The sequence below is a fragment of the Rhamphochromis longiceps genome, linkage group LG20 (genome assembly GCF_057381845.1).
Source record: "Rhamphochromis longiceps isolate RC_006_pf linkage group LG20, R_longiceps_female_GT1.1, whole genome shotgun sequence".
Taxonomy (NCBI): domain Eukaryota; kingdom Metazoa; phylum Chordata; class Actinopteri; order Cichliformes; family Cichlidae; genus Rhamphochromis; species Rhamphochromis longiceps.
Window position 1 is genome coordinate 25,704,513 of NC_140576.1, and position 27,519 is coordinate 25,732,031.

The window sequence follows — 27,519 nt, forward strand, 5'->3', positions numbered from 1 at the left end:
ACTGTGGGATCTTCGTTGAGTAAATCCTCTGAGCAATTGCTTAACTGTTTTCATATGTTCCACACTCCTTTTTAAAAAAACAAAACTAAGTATGCTTTGGATTATGTTGCTGTCAGTAATAACAATATTTTTTTGATCATTCCTGTGGCGATACTTACTCCAAGACATCTCTGTTGAACTGCTTCTGTCGATTGCCAAGAAATTCTCCAATCATCTGCCTGCTTAGCCCCTTTCTCTGCAGCAGGAAGTGAGCCACTCCGACTGGCGTGTCAGGGATGAATCCTCTCTCAGTAAGATACTGAATGCCCTTTTCTGGCTTCCTGAAAAATTCAACATGTCCCCAGATGGTTTGTTTTTAATTCCTGGACAGATGCTGGCACATTTTTAAACTGGGAAGAAGAATATGCTGCTGCTTAATCTTGTTCTTAGAAAATCCATCTATATTACTGTTATTACCCAAAATTTTGACACAGGCCTAAAAACAAAACACACACACACTTCAAACCTCTCATCTTATTGTCATGTAGTTACGTCAGATAAAATCTAAGTAATACAGATGAGTGAAAGGCTTTCATTAAGAAAGAAATATATCTCTGGAAATATTAAAGCAGTGATGGTGCAATTTAGTTTTATCAGTCTTACTAAGCAAACAATAGAACTGCTGTTTGTCAAACACAAATAGAGGTATTACAGTTTGTACTTTTCAATATGAGTTTCATTATGTTGAGTGGGTTTATTATTTTTTTCTATTCCATTTTTCTTTTAAAAATAGTTTTATTAATTCCTAATAAAATTAATTTTTTAATGATTTTTTTTAACTTAAAAAACAAACAAAACAAAACTATAAAAGGATCAAAATTTATGAAGTTCAGAAGAAACATCAGTGATGGCAGCAACATGCGTTTTTAGCCTTCACTATAAACGCAGGTCAAGCATGTGCTCCAGCAGAGCAGAGTACCTACTTGTTGAAGAGATTCAGGCCGATGCGGTAGTGTCGCTTCCGGATAACATCATTGCTGAATATGGGCGAATCCCAGCTATTGCGAGTCTCTTTGTGGTAGGTCTGCTTACTTAGGGTCTGCTCTCGCAGGCTGTCTCTTGATGAGGACTCAGAGCTGCAGTTAATGGTGTCATTTGAGTTTGATGTGCTATTGATGCTGTCATTGTCCCCATCTGAGAAATCAGACTCTGACTTGCTCTGTCTGTTAGCTGAGCCGTTGATAGCCAAGTGGCTTTCTAACTGTCTGTGGCGGTGGCGAAGAGGCGCGTCGTCGTCACGGGAGGGAGCTCGTGGTGGGGGCCCGTGGGAAATGTGTTTGGGGCTTGCTTGGGACGATGTTACAATGTGGCCGTGAGGTTCATACACAGGTGGCCGTTTGACAGTGCTCCGCTCTGACCGGTCGCTGAGCTCTGCGGAGCTATCGCTAGGAGGTTCTATGGTCAACAGAGGAAGATGGTCCATTCTAAGACGCTGCTCTTGGCACTCTAGAGAAGGAGTGCTGCGGCAGCTTGTGTCTGTGTCACGACCCTCATCTTTGGGGTCAATAGGCCAGTATTCTTGAGAGGAGTTAACTGACCGCAACCGTAAGTCTGATTCTGTGCTGGAGGGCTGGTCCCCTGACCTGGACAAGGCAATAGAAGGGGACATGTCCTCCTCATCGATGAACAGAGTAACATCGCTATAAGACGCCATCGTTTCATCGCGCATCCGTCCAGCTGCCCTATGGTGGGACTTCACCTGATACTGCACATCCCCCTGTCTCTCGGAGCAGCCGATAGCCTCTGGGTCAGGACCCTCATCCCCCTGAAGGCTGCGACAGTTCAGAGCATCATCTATCGACTCAGCCAGAGACTTGACTTGTCTTGAAAAGGCGTCCTCCAGCTCTGTGATGGCATCTGTAAGGTCACCCTGAGGTGGAGGGTGTGCCATGTTGGCCTGCTGGTGAACCTCTATATCTCCGCATTCTGACTGCACCATGGACAGCGGGGTGCCGTCCTCCGTCATGGACACCTGCCTCCCCTCAAAGTATGAGCTGTGGACTTTTTCGGGGCCCTCAAATGAGAGCTGCATCCTCATGTTAGAAAGTACAATGCGTCTGGACATACGGTTCTCTGACATAGAACTCCTGAGACGTTCAAAGTTCTTGTTCATCTGATACTGGCGGAACGCCGTCTGAATGGTTCGAGCTGCATGTCGAGTTATGAATCGTCCACCATATTTGCGCTCTAGCATCTCCACCTAACAAAAACACAAGTAAATTAACTGTAAGACTCATGGGTTACTTAATTGGTTTTCTTAGCTGCAGATGGTCTATAAAGTCATCATCGTGGATGTCCTGTTAGAAGCTAACAAAGTGTTCTTTACACAGCTAGCTTTCTGACAAGAAAAGATTCAAAATATATGATTTTTTAAAAACAGATATCATGTGACTCTTTGAATTTCTGTCAAAAACAGTCTTTTACCTGTTTATCCTGGAGGTCAGCAGAGAGCTCATAGCTCTCAGAGAGCGATCGGGACCGCTTGATGGCCTCCTCCTCAGCCTGCTTACGGAGGATGGACTGTGAGTGCTGGAGCTTGGGTCGTCGGGGCCTCTGAGGCCCAGGCTGGACCCCGTGGCTGTAAAGTGGGCTGTCAAATCGGTCGGGGCTGATGGCTGAGCCGTGGGTCACGGGACCCTGGCCATAGCTGGCTCCCCCATCCAAGGAAGGGCCACTATCACTGGGCCGTGCATCCCCTTCCACACTACAAACATAGGAAAGAGATGGATGGATGATTAGAGACGGTAGAAGGAAAGAAAAATCTCTGAGGCAGTACTGGATTTAAATATTATCAGGTTAGTTCAATCCCAAAATGCCTTAACAAAGAGTAGCTTAAGTTAAATATCCATTATATACAATTAAGTATGGTATTAGAAATATGGTATTGCACAATAGCATGGGTGTGAATGAATATAGCCTTTTCTGGGGCATGCAATCCTGACATAGTGCATAAACCACACTTAATTAAATTCAAAGCTGTCTGATGCTAATAGATTTCGCAGAAGAAATTACTAGTGTGTCATAGTTTTTGCTGTACCACATTTAGGAGACACAAAAGACACATAACCGCTCCTAAAATAAAATACATTTGCAGTAACACAGTCCTTGTGCAATTGCTTCCTTTACAAATACTGAGAAAGGAACAAAAAACAAGCGATTACTCACTCACTCTTACATTCTACCACACTAGAGGTCTGCCTCTTACGAAGAGACCGTCTATTTTCAATAAAATGCCAACTCTTCCTCCATATCTTGTCCACCATTCTTTCTGTCAAATGAAGTCCAGAGTACACAGAATCCTCCAGGAAATCCAGGTTTATGTCAGCTCAGAGGCCAATCAGTGGCCCAGGAGAATTACATCATATTCGCAGTAGCGACGACACTCTGTTCCAATTCTCGTTACAAAGTCCAGTTTGGAGAAGAGTGAGTAAATATAACTTCAGTGATCCCTCAGTCAAAAAACAGAAATGCCTTTCAGAGGTGCCGACCCGCTCTGTAACTATCATCACACCAACTAACATTTCTTCCCTTCTCCTCTGATACGATTAATGCACAGTTCACTGGCAGCCTAATGTGTTTGAACTGTGACTTGACACACCCATGCAGCGTACACATCTACTTCCTTTATTGGACTGCCTGAAATCAACATTCGGCAACAGCCTGTCAAACACAGCAAAGAGCACAAGCGAAAAAGTGGAACTGAATTTGGTTCAGGAGTTCAGATGGCAAATGTACTGTAATATAAGTGTAAACTCTTTTTGTGACTTCCGAGTAACCCCGCTCAGCACGAGGATTTTATGGTTAATAAAAGACAGCGAGGCTCAGATGTAATATCTGCCTCAGCTGAGTTTATACTTGTCATTTAGGAAATTTGAACTGGATTTACAACCCACAGCATGTCTTTTGATGTCCCTAGATTTGTGATTAACAGAGAAAGTGCAACAGAAATTGAAAATGTTTTCAAAATTGCAATAACTACACTTGCAAGGCTTAAGGCAAGTCATTATTAGTGATTAACATATGAGTCATGGATGTTTGCAAAGGCTTCAGGCAGCTTAGTTTTCAGATCAACACAAATGCTTTGGAGAATAATGCCCCCCTCCAAAAAAGCACTACTGCTTTTCAACTAAAGATTTTAGAGTGAAATATTAAAACAGATTGCACTTGGCTGCCAAACCATCATTAATAATTTTTAGGAAAAGCACAATCCCAAAAATACTCAGCCTAATTCCACAAACTAAGATGGCATTTGGATGCAAGTGGAAAGAACACACTCATAGAACACTTTCATAACTACACCCATTCAAAAATGTCTAATCAGCCAATCATGTAGAAGCAACTTAATATGTTTAGGTATGCAGACACTGCCAAGATAACCTCTTGAATTTCAAACTAAGTATCACAATGAGGAAGAAAGGGGATTTAAGTGACTTTGAACGTGGGATGGTTGTTGGTGCCGAACAGGCTGGTCTGAGTATTTCATAAAATGTTGATCTACCGGGATTTTCAACCATCTTTATGATTTACAGAGAACTGAAAAGGAAAAACTATCCAGCAAGGGTCAGACTGCTTCAAGCTGACAGGAGGGGGAAAGTAACTAAAATTTTTACTTATTACAACCAAGTTACGTAGAAGAGCATCTCTGAACAACTTAGACAACAAACCTTGAAGCAGATGGGCTACAGCACCAGATGACCACACTGGTATTACTCTTGTCAGCCAACTCTCCTGTCAGGAGACTGAGGTTACAATTTGCATGACCTCACCAAAAGTAGAAAAGAGATGGGTGGAAAAATTGTGCCTGGTTTGAGGGTCATTCAGACGGTAGGGGTGTTAACACCATGAAAGCATGGATCCATTCTTTCTTGTATCAATGGTTCACACTGGTATTTCACAGGGGATATTTCTTAACTGAGCATTGTTAAATCACCACAGCTTACCAAACTAATGGGCTGATCACGCCCATCCCTTTATGACCACAGTGTACCCATCTTTGATGGCTGCTTAATGTGTCACGTCACAAAGCTCAAATCATCTCAAGCTGGTTTCTTAAACATAACAATGAGTTTACTGTACTCAAATGGCCTCCATCGTCACTAAATCTTAAACCAATAGAGCATATTTGAGATGTGGTGGAACAGGAGATCCACTTCATGGTTTTGCAGCTCACAATTCTGCAGCAACTGTGTGGTGTTAACACGTCAATAAGGACCAAAATCTCTGAGGGTGTCTCCAGCACTTCGCTGTATCTGTGGCACAAATATTTAAGGCATTTCTGAAGGCAAAAGGAGCTTCAAACAAGTATTAGCAAGATGTATCTAGTAAAATGGCCAGTAAACTTATGAGGGAGTGGAGGTGAGCCATTCAAGGTCAGCCAAACCCACAGTCAGACAGTGAAACGTCAAGCTAAGTAAATGCTTACCAACTCCCCTCAGGGTAGAAAATACACATAGTGTTTTAGTATGGACCAGTGCACAGCAACAGAGCCAGACTTGCCCTTTACATAGCTGGAACAACGCTAGTACCTAGCAAAACACATTCAAGATCATACTTCATTGCATAATCACAGCTGGGATAAAAGTTCCCAACCATCTGTCAAAGCTGTCATCCCTGGAGTTAAAAATTACACTGTGTGTGCTGTCACTGTGTGCTTGCAGGTGGCAGTCATTGTTTTTTTATTTCTTCATTTGAGATAAATGAAGAATTAACGTTATGATGACACAAGGGATTTGGACATTAGTCAGGAGGAGTGGGCATTTAACAAATGTGACATTTCTCTGACATAGACTTTGTTAGTTCATTTGGCTTCATTTTTCTTTTAATACCAAAATGATGGTTTGTAATCAAAGTCTACAAACATTTTTAGCCAAACCAGCACCAATGTCCATTTTTGGGTCGGTGGCTCAACTCATTTTAATTTTTGCGTTGCTTGCAATGACATTTTGTACACACAGTGAGTTTAATGACTTTACTGATCCTCCTAATTTTCATCTAGCACCATTGTCAGGTCAACTTTGCGTGTCTTATCTGCTTCATTAGACCCCGTAGATGTTATTTAAGCTTAGCACTGTTAATGTGAAAATGTTAGAATGTTAATCTCAGTATTTACCTGCTAACGGTAACCTGACAGAGCTCTTAGGATGACTAAAGTATTGCTATCATTATGTAATGCAGTTTAAATATTTTTTTCTTTTGTACCAATTTGTTGGGAATAATTGCCTTTTCATTGTTTTGCTTAATTGCTTCTGTAATTATTTATGAACCAAAATAAATTTCAATTTATGCTAATAAGATGGTAAAATGAATTGAGTTTAATTGAAATCAATGAAAACACAAAATGCATGCCACCGTTAATAATTACAGCAGTGCACATCTAAAAAGAAAAATAATAATTATATTAATTTAAAAACATATTAAGGCAAAAGTTAAAACTCTAACTGTAATAATTTTCCCCGGGTGAGACCTGTGAGCCAGCTTCTTTACTACATTTTGTTAATAACTACTCTGCTTTTTACCAGCCTAGCATCCAAAGAGTGTTTGAGTGAAAGCAAATGGAAGAAAGAGAGAGAGAATAAGTACTGCTGTGCAGTCAGTGAAAACTCTACAGAGCGAGGTCAGCTGCCAGTGGTGGAGGGAAAAAGCTGGGAATAAGAAGAGAGTGCATCATTTTAAGATCTGCACTGATATTTTAAGCTTAAATGGCTGGTGGAAAAGGGAAAAAGAGCGGGAGAACTATTACAGAGTCAGATATTAATTATTCGGTGGACACAAGTGGCTTCAAATGACTTTGAAATGAATGTTTTATACATGTTTTGGACTTTAATATGTGAGCATTGTGGAACCCAATGTTGAGTGGTGGGGGAAGCAGTGATGTCATGCCACACCACTTCCTGATAGTGACTGTACAAGCCTTGAAATATGATCTCACAATATTAGCCCCGACTGTCCCTCCGTCTGGCTCTTTATCCACCAGGAGCCCCCCCTCCATGAGCTCTGATGTAGGCATGGATAAGCATGTCAGCACGGCTGGCAGTGATTTTCAGCCACAGGATCCAGGGATTTGGAGGGGTGGTGGGGGGAGAATCGACAATCTCTCTTTCCTCCAAACACATCCTGAACAAACAGGCCGAGGCCCCTGCCCAGGCCTCAACCCGTACCATCAGTCGGACCTGAGGGAGAAACATTCCTCCATCCCGGAAAAGAGGAGTCACATCTACAGGAGTTCTGGGAATAGCAGAAGGCTAATGAAGTACAGGCTGGAGTTAGAAAGGAAGAGACTGCTGCACTGTGTAACTAGCGCAACTTCCAAGCAACGTCACAGAGAAGTTTACCACTCTAAAACATAACTCAGTTGTAAACACTAAAGCGATACACACATAGAAAAAATATTTCTACTAGCATTGCATTCAAGGCCTCACTTTTGCCATTTTTCCAACTTTAAAAACATGTAAGTAATGTAGTGAGATTTCATTGAAACCAAGCAAGCTCATGGGGGAGTTTCTTAAAGTGTTAGCATGTGCAGAGAAAAGACTCATGTATGTTTGAAAACATTGTTGCTGGGGAACAATCTAGACATTGTTATATATTAAATGACAGTACCTGTAAAGTTACAGAGGAAGGTCAAATCTGATTTAAAAAAAGTTACTTTTCTTCTGTAGCTTCTTTGTAGGACCTTACCATTTATAGAAATATATTTCTTTATGTGTGTATCTGAACAGAGGCTGTGAAGTGACCCTTCTAATAAAACGAAACAGCGCTTCCATACCGCACCGCACACCCCACATGCAGTGACAGCATGCGCTCCAAGCACAACAAAAGCAGATGTTTTTCCCTCTTTTGAAAGCAACTCAGAGAGCTCATAAATACAGATGCACACACCAGATCTCACTGCACACAGATGTGATGGAATAAACTTTTCAGGTAAAAGGTCTCGCAGACCACACAGAGGCATAATGATGAAGCCCAGCATTAAAAGCTCGAATTGCCAGAAAACACTATATGTCATTTCAGTACCAATAATTGGACTAATGAATTACTTTTTTAGCTGCTCTAAACACACACACACACACACACACACACACACACACACACACACACACACACACACACACACACACACACACACACACACGCAAGTTGGGAATTTACAGTTGGACAAAGCTACGAGCTGGAACGCTGCTCTGGCCAGCAGACTGACAGTAATGCTCCTGACAGTTTGCAGCAGACAGTATATAGTCAACTGGAGTCTCATAAGCCTCGTGGCTGTCAACTACTGTAAGTTGTATCATTCAGAATGAGAGTTTTAGGATCTGACTGTCTTTATATATTTCAGACTGCCATTTGGCAGCTAATGTTATCAGAACCAAGGGTATTAAATAGCTATACCCGAGAAAACACACTGCAAAAACTCAAAATCTTACCAAGTATATTTGTCTTATTTCTAGTCAAAATTATCTTGAAACTAGAGAAAAACTAGAGATTTTTCACTTGTTCCACTGGCAGATTTTTTCACTTATTTTAAGCTAAAATATCTTGTATTAAGTGAAAAAATCTGCCAGTGGAACAAATGAAAAATCTCTAGTTTTTCTCTAGTTTCAAGATTCACTGTCTTGAAACAAGTTCCTTTAGCTTACTGAAATGTTGCCCTGTAGCTGATTGTGTCTTATTTTAAGTGTAATGAGATAATTTTGACTAGAAATAAGACAAATATACTTGGTAAGATTTTGAGTTTTTGCAGTGCAAGCACATTTTTCCTTTGTTTTGAAAACTACAACCATAGCCAATTGAGGATAATTAGCAACAGTAAAATTCCTATTAATACCGGAAAAGCAGCTTTTCATTTCTCTGCCAAGGAGAGAGCTGAGGCAGAGCCTTTTGATAACTAAGCTGAATTGGGTATTGCCTTGGTGGAGGACAATCTTCAAGTTCCTCTCTATTTGCATCAAGCTTGCTGATTACAGGTATGCAATCATTCATCAGGTGCCACTTAATGTCCACACAATAATGAAAAAAAAGTATACAGTAGCAAACTGAAACATACGCCACTGCCAGTATGATGAGTAATTTGATGGTTTGTACATGCCACTGAATGACTTGTTGCTTAAGGAAATCTAAAGTCAATATTACTCTCACGCAGTAACTAACAGTCCTGGTTCTGTCTGATCATCCATCCTCCCCCCTCATGTCAAGATTCAGCAACAACAAAAACAACAACAACTGAGCCACTGTCATTATCTTTCAGTGATGAATCATTAAGCTGTCCTCCAGCACTACGCTCAGCACCTGCCCTTGAAGACAGAGCTATGAAAGAGCACACAGCCGTGGCCAAGTAAGTGGGAGGGCCACGACACACCACAGGAATGCCCTTCAACGGAGCGGAGGGGGAACAATCCAACTCAGATGGATTCTGTACAGTAAGACTAAACATATTATGATAGCACAGGCATACAATGACGCACAGAGAGGGCATGATCTGTTTTTAATTAGAATGGAGTCAGAGCTGGAAATGCAGACAACACTTTAAAAGTCAGTCATTTAAAGTGCAAAGCTTTACATTACTGCCGTCATTATAAGAGGATCGTGTGAAATCATAAATGGAGTCCTGGAACACGGTGAATGATTCAAACTCATAGCAGCTCTCTTCCTCTCCAGTGTTTATTAAACACAGGCTTATGAGGGTTAGCAGCCAGGTGTATCCTCATTCAATGACAACACACACACTCACACATTAAATCAAGCACAGTGTACACTCTCCTATTACTCTTACCAGCTATTCAGCTCCAGCTCCAGCAGTGACTGGGTCTTCTCTGAATTACACTGCAAACACCACATGCTGGCCAGCACTTGTAAGAAGATGTACTCCAAACATTAGCAGATCTCCCACCAGTCCCCAGTGCTCCCTAAAAGGCTCCTCTAAAAGACAGACACAACTCAAAACTGCCATCTGCTACAGCTTGTAGATCTCTGCCACTTACAGACGTTTTCATTTCGTTGCCTTGTGATAGCAGTTTCCTATAGATGGTAGGCGTGCATGGTCAGTACTAAGTGGCAGTCTGCAATCTTTGACAGTCAAATGGAGCCCTTTCTTTTTCTCTTTCTTCCTCTCTGTCGTCAGTGCGCGGGGCTGGTAGGAGTATAAGGGGGGTGGAGGCTATGAGACAGGGGAGTGTGAGTTTCTGCCAGGGCCCGAGCGGTATGGAAGAGGGCGGGGTGCTGGGAAGGGGGTGTGAAAGTGTGGAGGCTTTGTAGCTGGGCAGGAAGAGAGAGAGATGGAGATGAAACACTTATCATGCAAGAAAGGGACACACATGACCAGAGAGGAGGCGACGTGGAAAAGAAAGTCATGTTTTTCAGGCACGCTATCAAAGTGTAAAGACATGAAAAGGAGAGACAGAGAGTGACAGCTGGGAATAAAAGATAAACCAATGCACTAAAAAAAAAAAAAAAAAAAGCCAGGAGGGAGGGTAAGAGAGTGGCAGCTGAGTTAAGTGCATATAGGTATAGTAGAAAAATAGGAGTGAGATGGAACAGAGAGAAATGGGTAAACAATAAAGTATGAGGAGAAAAAAAAAAAGAGAGTGGTTGAAGGAAACAGGGTTTGGAGTGTTTGAATGTCAGGATCTTTTGTTAGCTCTTTTTACACAAAAGGAAAAGGACTGACTTGGTAGCGACTGCAAATAAAAGAGAGCGCCTCTATTAATAGAGCCTTTCAGGGCTGAGCAGTGACTGTTAAGATGTGCACTAAGAAAAGGGCTACAGATTCGGTGTCTTTCGCTGCAGAAAATCACAACAGATACACAATAGAAGCTGTGTATCTTTATGTCTTCAATTTTCACTCGCCTTGAAACAAACACTTCTTCATGGATAGTGTTACACACTGCATGAAATTCCCCTCGTACTGCACCATCAGCGCAAACCTCACCAAGCCCCAAACACACAAACTGTGATGGTGTCTTGTCTCTGGACTTCACAGTGTTGTTGAGACAGGGCAGAGACTAATCACCCCTCTGAGAAAAGGGGGTTGGAGTAAACTGCCCCCAAGCCAAAGGTATTTTCTATCTAATGACAACAGGCACAGGAAACGGAGGAGAATGACTCCCACATGGAGCCAGTTTACAGGGACACCAATCATCCACAGAGGCGTCCACACCAGTCTGTAAAAGAGAGGGATCCTGAATTCTTCTAATTACAGACTCGAACCCCTAAAATGATCACCTTGTCCGAACTGTTTTCATCTGAGGCTTCAAATGAAAGATGCAGAATGAGAGACAAAAGCATAAGAAAGGGTTACTTAAGGAGAAAAAGCAAGTGTATCTCAACATGTGTCATGGATCACAGCAGGGGAGACTTACTTGCAACGTGTGACTCAGTTACAATGAGTATGTGTAGAAAGGCAAGCAGACAGACAGTAACCGGCCAACTGGTCTATTTCAGTTTGAGACCTTGACCCGTACTGTGGCGGCTACAGCTGCTAATGCCTTATGGAGCTGCAAGATAGTTGACTCAACTTACAGAACTCACCTATCACGCAAACACACCATAAACAAAAATGGGAACAAAAGCAATTTAAGACCTCCCTGTAATAAATCTGACATCCTCATTACTGAATCATTTTGTCACACTTCACCCAAGACACAAACACAGATGCAGGCATTTAGTTTGGAAATATGTGCATGATTTTAGATATTTGCCCCAGCAGATGCTTTGTTTTCTCTTCCCCCCACAGTGGACCACAGGGAGCCGCTAACTAGAGTTTATTTGTTTTTGACTGCGATATGAAGTAATATTGTGGTCTCATTTTGAAGGCGAGCGCACGATGCGTATCAACCTCAAGTATATTATGACTGTTTCATCATGGGGCACAGGGGTAACGTCAGTTTAGGCATCAAGGAGGGTTATGCTGAAATGATCTAATTAGAGGTATTCCAGGTAAAACTGGGCTGTAAAAGTTTTCACAAACCTAGCTGTCCTGTGTAATGTTCCCTGTCTGCCTGCCTCCACGTCTCTCTCCTCCTCTAGTGTTACAACCCAGTCTAGTCGTCCCGTCTGGTGAAGGCCCACTCCATCTCCCGAGCCCTGGCTGCACAACGCTTTACTCCAAAATGATGTCATTGAGAATTCCAAGCAGAGGCCCACTCTCCGCTCATAAAACTGTATTTCTCCAACTCAATACATATGGTCTCTCTGCATTTCAGCTCCTACTCTATCACTCTCCTCCAAATCCAAACCCTCCCTTTGTTTCCTTCCCTTTCTTGTCTCAGAGTAAAAAGAAAGCTAACTACAGAAAACAGGGGACCAGTCCCAACAGGCCCCAAGCGGTCAACATACCTACAGCTTTATCAAATGCTTCCCACAGATGTAGTACCCGAGTATCAGGCAAAGAAAAAACACGGACTTTCCAACTGCAAAGAGAATGAAAAAAGGCAGAGCAGAAGAAAAGAAAGCAAAAGAAACGACAGGGGGGGAAAGTGATATCTTCCTGGAAACTTGGTCACAAGTTTGGCAGACGGTGCTCTGTCTACATGACATCATGCATCGTTACTCATTATCTGCTTTTGCTGGATGCTGAGCGACTGAGACCTGCGCTAAGAAACGGAAAATAAAATGAAAACTCAGCCTTCGCCTGGTCTGGAAACAATTAGAACAGGCTGATGTCATAGTTTGATACAACAGCATACTAAATGAGATGTAGTGGCCTGGGATAGTTTTGTGAACACAGAGAACTTTGTATAGGGGGCAAAAAAACAAAAACAAAACAAAACAAAAAACACATCATTCCTCTGTAAATTCTCAGGAACAAAGAATTTCTGTGCATAAGGAGGGACTGGCAGCAGATGTTTAAATAGAGCTGAAATAGAAGTAATTAAAGGATATGCAGAATCTGTTCATCACATCCTGGCAGCAAAGCTGGAGCAGATGTGTTGCCTGTGGGATCCTATGGGAATGATCAAAGATCATCAGTGGCAAGTGATGTCTGTGAGGCTTTTCTTTTTCCCTGTTTGCATATTGTTGCAGTAATGCATCCAGATGCAAACAAAAACTGAAGGTTTTGGGAGAGATGACTTTTTAATTTACCATATCCTTTCCTCTAACTATAAGTACATTGTGAGATTCTTTTGAACTCTTACTGAAAATTGTCTGGCGACAGGCTGACCAGTAGCAAGAGTAAACAAAATCCTGGTGAAAAAGCAGGCTTGCTTCATTATTCTTCGAAGCTTTAGTGGGACATTTTTCAAAAATATTCACTTCCTTGTTTATTTACATGAGAATATTCATACCACTTTACCTTAGATTATCATTAAGGATGGATGCAGGGAGGAACAGTTAGCTAGGAGGTCACGATGCACAGCCAAATAAATGCTCCAACAGATTGCTTAGCCTTAATCCACGAACAACTGAATGAATGCACGAGTTTAAATATGTAAAAAATGAAGCAGTGCAGGCAGGTAATTTTTAAAGCATGAGCCAGAAGTTTAGGATCCATTTGTGCTGCATGCAGTTTTATGCTATGCTCCTGCCTATAGCATCACATGTGGGCAAAGATGATAGTGGTTTCAAAAAAAATATTTCAACAGTGGCTTTTTCCAAAAATGCACTGATCTAAATTACAAATGTGCCAGCATGCTGAGAACAATTTAATGACTTTGGGCCTGCTCGTACAAGGAAAGAAGGTCTAAGGTTTACTTCTTCTTGGTTAGAGTTTTTCTTTGGTCTCTTTGTGTTTGTGTGGGTGTCCTCTGGTTTCTTCTTACATTTTAAAGACATGCAGGTCAGGTGGAGTCTCTAGCTTTGAAATATGAATGGAGGAAACTTGTGATCAGCAGTCGGGCACAGGTCACAAGACGACACTGATAACCAAAACAAATCTTTACTATATAAAACCAGCCACATGCTTTTGTACTCTTTTTTGTGTCTGCATTAAAATAAAATCGCAAAAAAAAAAAAAAAAAAAAAAAAAAAAAAAAAAAAAAAAAAAAAGGAACTACACTAACACATCACTTCAAAATAATCTTGTCTGCTTGAAGATGCCCTCTCCCTCTCAGTTAAAATATAAATAGAGGTGGTGTCTTTTGTGCTGTAACCATTATTAGAAGCAGGCCCCCTTTGTCCAGTAACAATATTTCCCCTTTCAGCTCACTCCATTACCAGATACTGTATTTCTCCAAAGCTCTTAACGTTAGCTCCACCCATCAGGGACACATACTACAGCACAGTTCTCCCCTGCTAAAAATAGACCCATGTGAGGTGACACGCTCTGGTAAACACTCCGAGTGAGACAAAGCTTTGAAGAACAAGAGAAAGAATACACATCAGGAGAATGGCCATTGAATGCCCTGCTGATATCATCTCATTATCTGTTTCTTTGTAGTGCATTGATGTGCAGCGTTTTTTAGTGACACCGTGAAATCTTGAGGTCAACTGGAAAACAGAGTGGTACTCGGAGCAGCCATGACTGTAAATGTGACATAAGCCACAGCGGGTATAAATACTCATGGCGGTCGTGATGACCGCAGGAGCACAGCACTGCCACCAGAACAATAAAACAGACCCGACAGAGGATTTGCAATGATTGGACCCAGTCCACAATGGGCTCTCAGAGTGACATCGCCACCCACTGGTTAGATATGATACTATATGTTCCCTTAAAGATGCACATTAGGTCTGGGGGCAGATATGCGGTTGATGATGTCATTCAGGACAACTGGGGTCAGACATGTTTGTCACAGCTGCATATCAGGAGGGTGGTGGGTTATTCAAAGGCACCGGGATGTAACGAACCAGGTTTTTCGGGTGGGGAGGGGTTTGTGCAATAATCTATTTGAGGCAGCAGCAGAGTCCCCACCTGTCTCAAGTCACACAGTCTGCGGTTTAAATGCATTACAGGTCAGGAAAGATGAGTTTGTGGCATGCTGCAAGACCCCACAGCGAAGATGTCTTATATATGTAACCTATATCTTATATAGACTTAAATATATTCAAAGCTTTTTCCCTTTCTTTGAATCACATTTTAAGAATGTATAAAGTTGTCCAGTACAGTGTAAGCAACTTAGGCTTAACTGATTGGCTAAACATCTTCAACAAATATCAGAAAATATTTCTAATATCGTTTCCAACCTTCCTAAAACATCCATCTTTCTAACAGCACCATGCTGGCCAATCAGTCTTCAAACAGACTCCTGATTTATTGCCAAACACTATCAAAATCACGTCCTGGTGCTACACAGATTCCAGAAATGATTCTGTGGAGCCATCTATCAATATTATCTTAGATTTTTTTTTTAAATAGATAAATATATATATAATATAATCCATCATTTGACATAAACCAAACGTGTTCCTAAAATAACTACTTGTGCATGCACTTTTGAGCATACATGTGTATCTCTCAGTGCAATCATTTTGGAGCCATGAGCTAAGTCACATCATTGAACTGGGTAAATTGACTTCAAGGCTTACAATGATAATAATTGCTGTTTCAATCAGATTCCATTCATTGCCGACAGCAACAGAGATCTGATTAAATAGCTGATGATCTTGAACACGTTGTGTTGCTCAATCATTCCAATCTCTCACAAGATTTCATTAGCAGTCAAGCAAGAAATGATGTTGTGGCTTAGAGGTGATTGTAGTATAATTAAGTGTCTAGTGAAGACACATGCTAATTGCATGGAAGGTTTTGAATCAGAGTCTCTTTTCAAATGTACGATTCAGCATCAATAAAGAAAAACTGTTTATTTAAAATCGTCTACATAAGTTGCTTATTTTATGCAGAAGATGATTGAGATTGAAGAGATACAGATACAGTGAGGAGATGCAGATTGAAATCTCTGCATTCCTATAAAACTCAGACTGCTTACATTCCACAAAAAATTCACCTCTCCGCGCACAGCTGTCTAATAGCTTTACCAGAGCTTGCCTCACTTTGTTTTCCAACAGCCCTGAACTCCCCAGTCAAGACTCCAGTTTCTTGCCATGCTTTGCTGCCCTTCACAAAAGCAAAGCAAACTGCGCCTCCATGGCACCCGAAGCCCACAGCATAAACACTACGACTAAGCCTCGAGGTGCCCTGAGGAGCTCCTTCCCACTCGGCCATATACACTGGCACAAGCCATTGTTTGCATTGGCACATCATGTAAAGGCGGCTTCTCTCATGTCTGCTTCTTTACGCCTTTCAGATTCTGCTCCACTTGGAAGTGAAAGCGTAAAATGTATTTCATTTTAATGCCCCTCATTAGGCTGACAGGGAAGGAATCATTCAAGAAACCCAATGTTATTTCAGGAGAAAAAAAGAAAACCGGAGAACTGAATACAGATGTGGGGAAATGAAGGCAGCTAAGAGTATCTACACTGTATCTAGTGTGCAAATACTATGAATAAGCTTCAATCAAGTCATGCCACAGAGGAGCTCTTACTCGAAAGATTAATGCACTTTCAAGCTTAGCTCCATTCTAATCAACCTAACCACAGCACTGACAAGAGAAATTAAGCAAAACAATAAAAACAAAAAAAAAAAACAAAAAAAAAAAAAACAGATCAAACAACAAGAAATATTTGTTAATGCCCTGGGGAAAAATATCTAAATGTATTTGCTAGTACAAGTTCACTGAGTGCAAACGTCTTGCATTGATCGTTTTAGTCTCTAAGAGGCAGGAGGTTTGAGCAGTACTGAAAGGATTGCTGTATCAGGATCCCAGCTGTCAAAGGAAATCCTGACTGTTAACTTTTTCCTTTTTCCCCTTTTTTCAAAAACTTTGCACATCTAAGCAGAAACACCAAATCAGCCACAGAATTAACATGAGAAAACTCAAGATTGGTTTACATGTTATGAGAGCTTTTCCCTGCCGTAATGAAAACTTAATCAGTCGTATTTAAATATTAATTAAAAGCCACAGCTGAAAGCACCTCAACAATGGGAGCAGAATTAAAAAAGAAATAATTCATGATCCCCACCTGTCCTCTTTATAGATTCGTAGAGACACACATGTCAAAGTTTTCATAACCCTCTTGACAATGAGCCTAAGGTTCAAAAGTTATAAAAGTTGAAAAATGACTAAGTGGCCATGATTCTTTTTTTCACCCCCCCAGAGCCACAGACAACCAGGAAGCAATCAATCACAGAACAAGAGCGCAGAGATAACGCATCCTCGATCTACGTTCCTTTTCCTCACAAACGTAAAAAGGAAGCTGAGAAAACCTTTTGTGCAGGTCACGAGAGTGCTGAGAAATGGATTCATGTTGACATATTCCACAGTGGAACAAGATATCCTGAATGTGCAAGTTCCATTCATACCACATTTCCACAAGACCCGGTGGGTGCATGTCAGCAGATCTTATGCTTCTACATATACTCCATTCAGGCAGTCTGGCTGGGACACGAGGCCCGGCTTTTACAGAGCGATAGAGATTTTTTGAGAGGAGCAGTTATGCAGCACCGTGTTTATTGTTTCATTTCTCTAAATGCCTCCTGTAACCTCCGCTTGAGATGGTGCCAAAGCATTTTACAAGAAAAGGAGGTCACACATGGGCGCAAGCTATGGATTAAATTTGCCATCTCAGTGACAAACTACCTGACACTGACAGTGGTTAATGGTGTTTGGGTTCCATTTAATTTGCACACAATCAAAGCATATTTGACAGCTACGAACTCACATTGGAAGTCAATAACAACCAGTCCTTTAGGAGTAAGATACAGAAGAGACAGCCAGCCGTGTCGTGCATGACCACAATGCTTGGAACAGACAAATTCCCGTCATTTTAAAGGAAAAGGTTTATTTTAAAACAAAATTGTAAATTTGTCTGCTACCTGTCCTTGGAGGCTGGATTTTTAGTCCATAAAGCTTTCAGTCTTATGGACTCAAAATATGTCTCTATAGGCTTCAGGATACATCGATCTGTAACCCGTCGATTACTTATTAGAAGCCCCTGGTTGGTTTTCTGAGCCCACAGGACAAAACGCTAACGTTTAATGGAGTTGGCTCTTTTTATCAAATATGACAATAAATGTCAAGACACGTCAGCTCGTCAGCATTAGAAATAAAGATACCAGATGTTTTTGTTTTGTTTTTTTAACCTTGAGTCATTCTTTTTTCCATGATGCATGTTTCCAAGATAAACAGGTTTGTACACGGGGGTAGAAATATAAGAAGGCAGAAAGGATGTTTCTCTATTTCAAGTTCTTTTTGGAATCCTTCTTTTTTTCCTTGAGAACTCAAGGGTGTAACTAGAAGACTGAAGTGTCTCGACATGCTGGTTTGGTGTTCTTTTTATTGAATAAAGAACAGACTAATTCTGTCAGACAAATTTTAATCAGCTGAACTTCCTTATAGCCTCCAGGGTCAATAACAAGCAGGAGGCTGTATCAGTGGAAAGTAATTCTCACACCCACATGGATCTGTGATTGACATAAAAATCAACATGGTCCAGAGGAGAATGTTTTCTCTTTTGGTGGAGTTCATTTCCCTTTTTTTTTTTAAATTAAAAAAAAAAAAATAATAATAATAAAAAATACTGGCCTGGCAGAACTTTGGCCAATATATGGGAAAAAAATGAATATTTAGGCTACAGCAAAGAGAAGCAGACAGAATTTTGCACGTGTAAAACTGACAAACTTATTTCCAGGTCTGGAGTCACGTGTCTATGTCACACTCAGGGTAATAAAACACATCATACAGAAGCTTTTATGACAAGTTAGGTCATGTTGGTGTATTAAATTTGATAATTTTCTACAATTCCAGTAACTGGAGTGACTGTTGATTCAGATTCATTTGGTAGACTTCAAGGATAAAGTGCTTTGTTGAAACTTTGAGCACAGTTTAGGTAACTACACAGAAATGCAGACACTGTGACGGCTTTCATTATACTGAAGGGAACTGTCAATGTCAGCTTTCGGTGTACTTTGTCATTCCTGCTGTTCAACAAATCCACTGTGTAAAATAAGGTCAACCCCCTCACTTGAGTAAACTGTTCAGCCTACTACAACAATCCTGCAGTAACAGCTGAGAGGAGCCATTCCAGAGGGAGGGACATAACATCCTCAAACCAGCCATGATAACAGGATGAGATACTTCTATAATCTGTTTACGTGTTTGGAGCAGAGCACTTACAGCTCAGTCTTAATGCTTTGAGTTCCACAGGAGGGCCACTGTGAGTGTGACGGGTCATATTGTTGTCGGCTAAACCTTTTGTTCAAGTACATAAACATCTGGCCAACATAAGGTAAATTCTTCCACATGATGCGTTTCTGCTTCATGTTAAAAAAGGAAGAAGAAGAAATGCTTTGTTTTCATATTTTAATGGTTTCCCATGTGGACAAGAATAATGAATAGCATTTTTAGAAAAGCCAGTTCACCATTTTTTGAAATTAGCGTGCATTCGATGATGAAACACCAAGAAATTCTGTGTACTAAAAAGCCATTGAGATTCATAGCAGCTGTACCATGCCTAATTGTCCCAGAAGGGAATTTTGAATTTTATCTGCTATACAATAAGTCAGCGGCATCCTGTGAGGGGACAGAATGATAACAATACATGTGATGTGAAAGCATGTAAACACAGGGCAGGGACATAAATGGACTGAGGGAAGACTGAGAGGAAGGTTTGAGTTGCGTGCGATGTAGGGAAAATGCAAAGTCTGCATACACGGAGTACAATGCAGCTCTGTTTTGTATAAGACTGAGGGAGGGACACGCAGTGTCACGGTCAATGCATCTAATAGGTTCTAATGATGTCCTCACCAAAGCATCCATTCTGTTAAGAGGACTAACGAGAAGATGTGTGAGTGGACAAAGCACACAGGCCCCTCGCAAACACATGGAAAAAAACAGAACGGCAGCCGCCTATAGGTTGAAAATACATCAACAGGATGTGCCTTATGAAGGAGACAATCAGCAGGAATGTGCTGAGACTCAGCCTGGTGAGAAAAAGTCTTCACTGGTAAAAAGGTGGAAATCAGAAAGATGGCAAACAGATGGCAAATCCTTTTTTTTTTTTTTTTAAATGTATCACGAATCTTAAAGAGGTTGAATTTGCACTTTGTAAATAAGACACCAAGTAAGAAGAGAGTAAAGCGCATTAGAGTACAGCCAAACTACAGTGCAGCAGCTACAGCTCTATTTCATATAATCTCCATACATATAGAGCTTAAATGTCTGCATAAATGAATTATTACAGTTCAGTTTCATACAGCCCGATATTATATCTGCACATACCAGTAGCTTGTTTTAACAGAACAATCGTCCGTGATACACCCCCCCCAAAAGCAAACAAACAAACAATTCTCACAAATAGATTTTCAATCGTTTAAATATTTTTTAAACAAATTTGTTAGTAATTCATGATTGATCGTGCATGCAAACCAGCCTGACACGCTGCTGGACAGCTGGACAATATGTAAACAGCTTGAACCTGCACTTCACATCCAGATATACCGCACTCACACGCACCTGCAGACCAGAGCCCACCTACCTCCACACATCTGTCTCCAGGCTGGTCCATACAGTATCAAACCAGAGCCAGGCTCTGATGACAAACTGCTGCTTTAGAGAAAGTTAAGGTGACCGTGGTTACTGGAAAGCTGCATGTTTTTGTTCCCAGTCTCCAGTCATACACGGGGGACTAGGAACCTCCATCTGAATGATGTACTTTCCACTAATCAGCACATTCTCCTAAACGTCAATGAAAAGAGGGGGCTCTCCGCACACTGCACACCCTCCCCCCTGCCTCAATCATCAGCTTCACTTAGCTTTGTCCCTCACAGCCTCAGTTTCTTTGAATCTCTGCCCTTCTTTCTTCCTTTAGTCAGCCCCTCTCTCTCTCTAGCATCAGCTGTCTTCTCACTCTCCCATCCAAATATGCCTCTGCAATGGTCTGTGGTCATTTATTCAGCTGCTGGGTTGATGTCTGTAAATCAGTGGGGGCATGTGTGGAGCCTGCGTGTTACAGCTCTACAAGGTCACTGATTTTTTTTTCTCTCCTTTTTTCCTTTTTGCCCTCTTCTCTTTAGGACACATGGTGTTGCCAAAGGGTAAATCTGAGCTCTCAACCAGAACACATCCTCAGACAGCCAGAGCATTTCTAGTTAGATAACAGGTCGTCTAAGAGTGCCTTCAATTCTGATGCAAAAATAAGAATTCTATTCAGATTATGTCACATGTTTCATGTGTCCTCCTTATATGGGATAAGAAACACTGTAGCATCTCACATTGAGGGATAAGGCTCCGTTTCTCCATGGTTCATGTGCTTTGGTTTCCTGCATTTTTCCATCAAAAATATAAATAAATAAATTATATATATATGATTTCTCTTTTTTTTTCTTAAAGTGTGTCAATGGGGAAAAACGCAAAGGGGCCAAAAAATAAATTAATTAATTAAAAAAAATGACCTCAGCTTTCTTTATTTAGAAGAAAATCAAATCAGGACAGAAATCAATTTCATCAACAAAAAAGAGGTTATTTTTATATTTTTAATCTTCCAGATAATATGAAACAGTTAAGTAAGCCTTGGTAGTAAAGCTCAGTATCAGCAATCTGGGAGAAAAGCCAGAGAAACAGGCTATAAGGCTACAGTAGCCGCTGTGGGACTCCAGACAAAGCAAGAGCCCCCATCTGCCTTAATTTGTCTTTTCTCCCTTCTGCGATGACTCACAGTGGAATTCAGGTCCACTCATTTATATGACTCGTAATATCTCCCATTGTTTAATTTCTTAGCTCTCTGCACTTGACTTACTCGCAGCGGAAAGCCCGACTAGTATGACTCTGCGCCCATTAACAGGCAGGCAACTCTGACCGTTTCTCACTTTCTTCATAGAGAATGCAGCCAAACCCACGGACTATCCACACAGTGGGAGGGAGATTAACATAAGACCTCTATCAAGTAGTCGCAGGAGATTCTCTTAGTCCTTGAGGCTTTTCTCTGTCCTGAAGTCTTTCTACCAACAGATGGTGCTGGTGTACAGTCCACTGTACATAGAATGATGCTGTGCTTAGGGATATATGACTGATTAAAAGCATCCCACTCATCTTTATCAAGACGGGGGAGGAAAAAAGTTGATGTAAAGTAGAACAGCAGAGGGAAGGATGTTACAAAAAGAGGAAAAAGTGTATATATAAAGAATTTAGAGCAAAGGCTACACAAACCGAGGGAGTGGAAATTACTCAGCTCCCAAGGGAGCTTATTTAAGCTGCAGGCAGACATGTACATGTCTTCATGAGGAGAAAAGTTTGATCTATTTGACATGACCGGTCCTTGTTTATTGAGAATGAATGATTTCTAGCGTGACTGTAAAACACCGACAGCTTAAAAAACAAAAATAAACTAAATTTAAAAGCAGATTGATAATGATAATGATCAAAAATGTTTTCGTAACAAGTTGCTAAGCAAATCATTGTATGTATTAAATGCTTCAAACTGTCCATTTTCAGGGTTTTCCTTTTACAGAGCAATAACAGTGTTGATTATTAGAATGTGTTATGGTAGGTATTATAGATAAATGCTTCAACGTGCATCTCGTAGTTGTTTCTATGCGCTTTCATGTTGCAAAATAATTAAAACCAAAATATATATATATAGTACAACTCCTACTATGATGGGCACTGAATGATACAGGTCTCTGTGGATGGTTTCTCATAGATTGAAATCAGGATTTATCACAATTACGTGCACGTGCACAGATCTCCGAGGCCAGTTGTCAAGGCAACAGCTAAGGCTGACAGGAAAAAAAAAAAAGCAAACAAAAAAACCCCCCCAAAAAAAAAAAAAACCACTGTCCATACCTTTAAAAGATGCTGAAGATATGTGTATGTGTGTGAAATAAGAAAACAAAATAACCTCCATTTAAACAGTCCAAACCAATGAGCCCAACCAAGATAAACATTTAACTTTAATGACCATTTACCAGTCGCAGTCCCAGCCTCATGACAACATGCTTATTTCACTCTCGTGCAGGGACATGTGCTAATTCGACAAATCATGCTCACACACAAGCAATAAGATTAATAAAGTATATAATCAAATATTAATTGGTGAAAACAACACATAGTATACAGAGAGCGTTATGTGTCACATCTAATTTGTATTCTTATAATATGACATTGAAAACCTTGAAGAGCTAAAAAGCCCCCAAAGGAACCACTCTGTTTTATAGAGCAAATGCACTGGCGTGCCATTTTAACCCCCCCCCCCCCCTCCCCTCCTCTCTCATCCTTTGACCCTTCCCCACCTTGCTCATTTCTGGCATTAACTCTGGATAATGCAAGTCTGCTTTGTTGCTGAAAAGAGTTTGTGGATTAGCACCAATAGTCAGCCTGAGCTCAGGAGGCTCAGCTTGTTCACAGCTGAGCTTCAGCTCTCTGGACCAACGGTGATGCAGGTAAAGAACAGTGTGCACATGCCAATTCCCATTCATAGCAAAGCACTGCCAGAGCTAAGCGATGAAAATATGAAACCACAGGCACATGATCGAGCTGAGAGCGCATACCACTAATCTTCTGAGGACCGACTTGCAGGTTCGAACACCAGCTGGCGGAACCACTTACTGAATGTCAGTCCTTACTTTCTTCCCCATTTCCTGTCTCTCCCTCATCATCAGTTATCAATAAAAAAGTGGCAATATTTCAATAAAGTTATAAAAAGCATGGATGGCAGCCTGCAGCAGAACGCTAAATTCTAATTACAAAATTATGATCTGCTCTTTTTCATTCTACATATGCTTTATTTTTGAAAGTGAATCAGTCGACCCGATGCACACAAAATAAGCCTGCACGAATGCATATGTGCATGCGCAATAACACATGGCTAAAAAAAAAAAAAAAAAAAAAAAAAAAAAAAAAAAAGACCACAAAATGCAGAGTGTGTCTATAAGAGCTGCAGTGCAGCAGCATGAGCTCATCACTCTTCTCTTCCCCCTCCTCCTTCACTGCCCCCCCAAACTCACCCCTCCTCTTGCTTGCCATTACATAAGTTAATACAGCACACATGCTCATTATTCTCCAGGCAGGCGCTGTGAAGAGATGCAAAGGAATATGTCATCAAAAGTAGTACAACAGCCAAAAAAAAAAAAAAAAAAAAAAAAAAAAAAAAAGCCACAGAAAGCGACAGCGACTGTGCTTCTCGGAGCTCGCGCTGTCCCCGACTGATCACAAAGAGCAGAACAGAGGCAACACATATTTTGGCCCTCCTTTAATCACACACATAAAGTACAGGAAAAAAAGGGAAACTGGGAGACATTCTAGAAACATCGCACTTTTTTTCCCCAGTGCATTTCTGTTTAGTGCATTTTCCACATCAGACACCCCAGTAAACACTGTGAACGTGAAATGTGTCTCCAGAGGGAAGCTTTCTTAAGCATTAGAGTAAACAAACTTGCTTATTAGCATTTCAAAAGCTGCACGGCTTAACATGAGCAGTGTAGATACTGCAGCACAGGCAATGTTCCCGAATATATTCTCCCATAATGTTGCAGCCCTGCAGCAATAGAAGGTGAAAAGACAGTGAGAGCCTATAGCACATATACCCATCTATTACTGTCATGATCAAACATCTACTCAACACAGCGGGGTGACCAAACTCTTACAAATGATTATATGAATTTCAGAAATAATGAAGGGAATAAAACTTTTCACACAATATGATGTCCCTCCGGTAAAGACATGATTCTAAATTATTCAGCAGTATGTGGATACTGACTCCAACTTAAGCACTGATCGGAAAAAGGCACCTTTAGACATCAATACTGAAACGAAACTGAACAAAGTAATGAATGAAGGTCTTTTTTGGTCAACCATACAAAGAAGAGCAGTCGGAACCAGTTTTCTAGTAGATACAAGCATTTTGTCAAGCTTCAGGGGAAAAATAAAGTTTTTAATAGAAGAAATAAACCGGAAAAAATGTTTTACAGTCGTGTCAACTCTTCATCGCACTACTTCTTAATATTTCAGAACGTTAAAAGATGGGCCACTCAGATCAGCAAATGCCATAGATGTAAGTCATCAGGACCAATATCAACCATTATAAAAGAAATGTTACTCTCACTTTAATACACTGAACACCAAATGTGGAAGCCATTAGACTAACTGCAACTAGAGAACCTCTTATTAACAATAACAGCCTGTTCACGTCTTCATCATTGTGACATTTTTGAGCAGAATACGGCTTCTATCCTAGACACGTCTAAGCTTTTCCACCCGGGAGGGTTTTTTCTTTTTCTTTTTTCCCTACCCTCACCGCAGTGGAACTGCAAGCTCGTGCTGGCAGGTTGCTGCTTTTCCATTACAACCCCCCCCCAAATAGACCCAACTTGTCCTATAGTCAGTATGCCAAAGTAGGAAACCAACAGAGAGGTCAGTGTCTGCTCTCGTTTCCCGACTGCCAGCTAACACTAGGCTCATGTCTGAAACACCTAGTTAACCTCACGTTCCAAGTATTAAGGTCCTCTTTACCTATCACGAAGCGCTGCAGGTTAGCATCACAGTTCAGTCAGAATACACTCCGCAGAGTTTCCTTTCAGTACTCTGTCCCGTGAAAATCCACTGTGGATTGAGGAGGCATCACTGACAAGCTCCAGATCCACAGACATTAAATAAATAATGCTCCCGTCGTCACACACTTTGACATAGAAACAGCGAGATCAAATGCTCCCTGGTGTCTACAGTGTCACAGCTAAAAGAGTCATGATGTAATCAGACATGCATGCATCGCCTGAGCAAAGCAAATGGTTATCAATAACCCATTCGCGAAAGATCCACCTACCTGTGCTGTTCATTTTTTCTTGGTTATATTCATAATTTAAGGAGTAAGAACTTATTTGGGGTAGGTTCTGTCTAAAGAATTACACACATGGCCAGCTAATAAATATCTTTACAAATATGCACGGAAGTTTGTCACATTTTATAATGAATCTTTAGTGTATAAGGTTAATGTTTATTTAAATAAATGGTAAATAAATAATCACTACACGTCTTACTCCACAAGGATTCTACTGCACAGACACTGAACTACAATGCGCCAAGAATGCATGTGACCTTGAGAAACATTTCAAGCAGCCTTGAAAATAGTCTAATAAGAGCGACTGCTCGTCTGTGGCACACACAGCTGTTTATGTGCAAATGAATATAATCCATGCATGATACTTGTGCAAAGAGATCCATCAGACATGACAACTTGCAGACAATACAATTTCTGCATCAGTGTGACTTTGAAATCCAACCTCTATTATGTAGATTAGGTCACAAACAGCAAATTGTCTTTAAAAAAAAAAAAAAAAAAAAAAAAAAAACTCTTCTTGAGTGCTTAGCAGCACAAACAGAACCTAAGGTCGCATACTCAAGATTTAAATCTTCAGAAGTTCAAAATTAGATACATGTTTAAATATAAATTAACAACTGATATTCTTAGATCGCATTTTGTGGACAAGCGCCCACATTTTAGGTTCCAAGTTTTCAAGTTTGAACATGCTATGACTGTCATGGAGACTTGCCATTGTGAAATGGCCTGATTATTCATGCACCGTCATATATCGCAGGTAGACTCGGTGACGTTAGGATCAGGGCTATGTGGGGGGTATTTCATCTGCTGCAAGCCTCCTTTTTCCGTATTCTTCACAACAGTCCTTTATGATTGGTGGTGTATATCCGGGGCCACTGAATGAATTTGGGACTGATCAGACTTCTCCCTGATGTAAAAGATAACTAAAAATCAAAACTTCCCAAAATTCCTGTACGGATAATGACTGGAAACTTTGTTTTGCCAGTCGGTCAGGAGCATTTGAAATTCATTTTAAGAGACACAAATCAAAACTATTATAAAAAGGCCTGTTTGACTGAGGTCATATGAACACCTAAGAATACTTGCAAGCTTTATAACCAGTTTGCCAGTTGAATATTAATAAAAAGACACAATGAAAAGGTCACTTAGTATTAAAATCCAATCACTATAGACTGAATAATGTAAGGTGGAAAAGAAGATCTTTCCTGAATGTTGGTTTTTATGTTCATTCCCAAAGTGATGTGTCAGAGGACATTTCTGTTGTAGTCCTATGGCAAGGCAAAGATAAGGGAAAGGACTTAAAGGAGATAGAAATAAAAGAATGACAGATTCTTCTTAAGTCTTTATTATTAAAGGCATGTCCCTGATAAGGTAAACTGTCAAGTAAGACCTTGAAAAGTCTTGACTGCTTCCAGTCTGCTCTCTTCTGCTTTGTGATAGTACATTTCCATAGTTCTAGAAAGGAAACCACCGAGCATATAGACAGGAATGTTATTGGATTAGTCAGAAATATCTGCACAGACTGCTGTGGTCAGTCGGAAAGACAACCATCACTTTTCGGAGGCCCCTGCCATCCGCAGTGGTCAATGCCAGATGGTCTCCTACCTTATAGTTCGGCTGGATATGCAGTACTTCCACATGGCATTCCAGACGGCAGTGACATCACCAGAGGCATCAGACATGCCCGAAAAAAATATACATGGCACCAAGAGGAAGTTTAAA

The 27,519-nt window shown here is 40.8% G+C and overlaps 1 protein-coding gene across 6 annotated transcripts in view; it reads right to left on the reverse strand.

Annotated features, from left to right (window-relative positions):
- LOC146645431 (IQ motif and SEC7 domain-containing protein 1-like) overlaps positions 1-27,519 on the reverse strand; it is a 92,138-nt gene that overhangs the window by 10,832 nt on the left and 53,787 nt on the right. For 4 of the 6 annotated variants that reach the window (XM_085392982.1, XM_085392984.1, XM_085392983.1 and 1 more), the window contains 3 exons: positions 2,464-2,743; positions 963-2,239; positions 159-320 (listed from right to left, as the gene is read on the reverse strand). In XM_085392982.1, the coding sequence (XP_085249108.1) occupies positions 159-320; positions 963-2,239; positions 2,464-2,743 (1,719 nt within the window). Of the gene's footprint in view, positions 1-158; positions 321-962; positions 2,240-2,463; positions 2,744-3,204; positions 3,590-9,805; positions 10,197-27,519 lie in introns of those variants that run through there. The other 2 variants (XM_085392986.1, XM_085392985.1) reach the window with 2 other exon arrangements.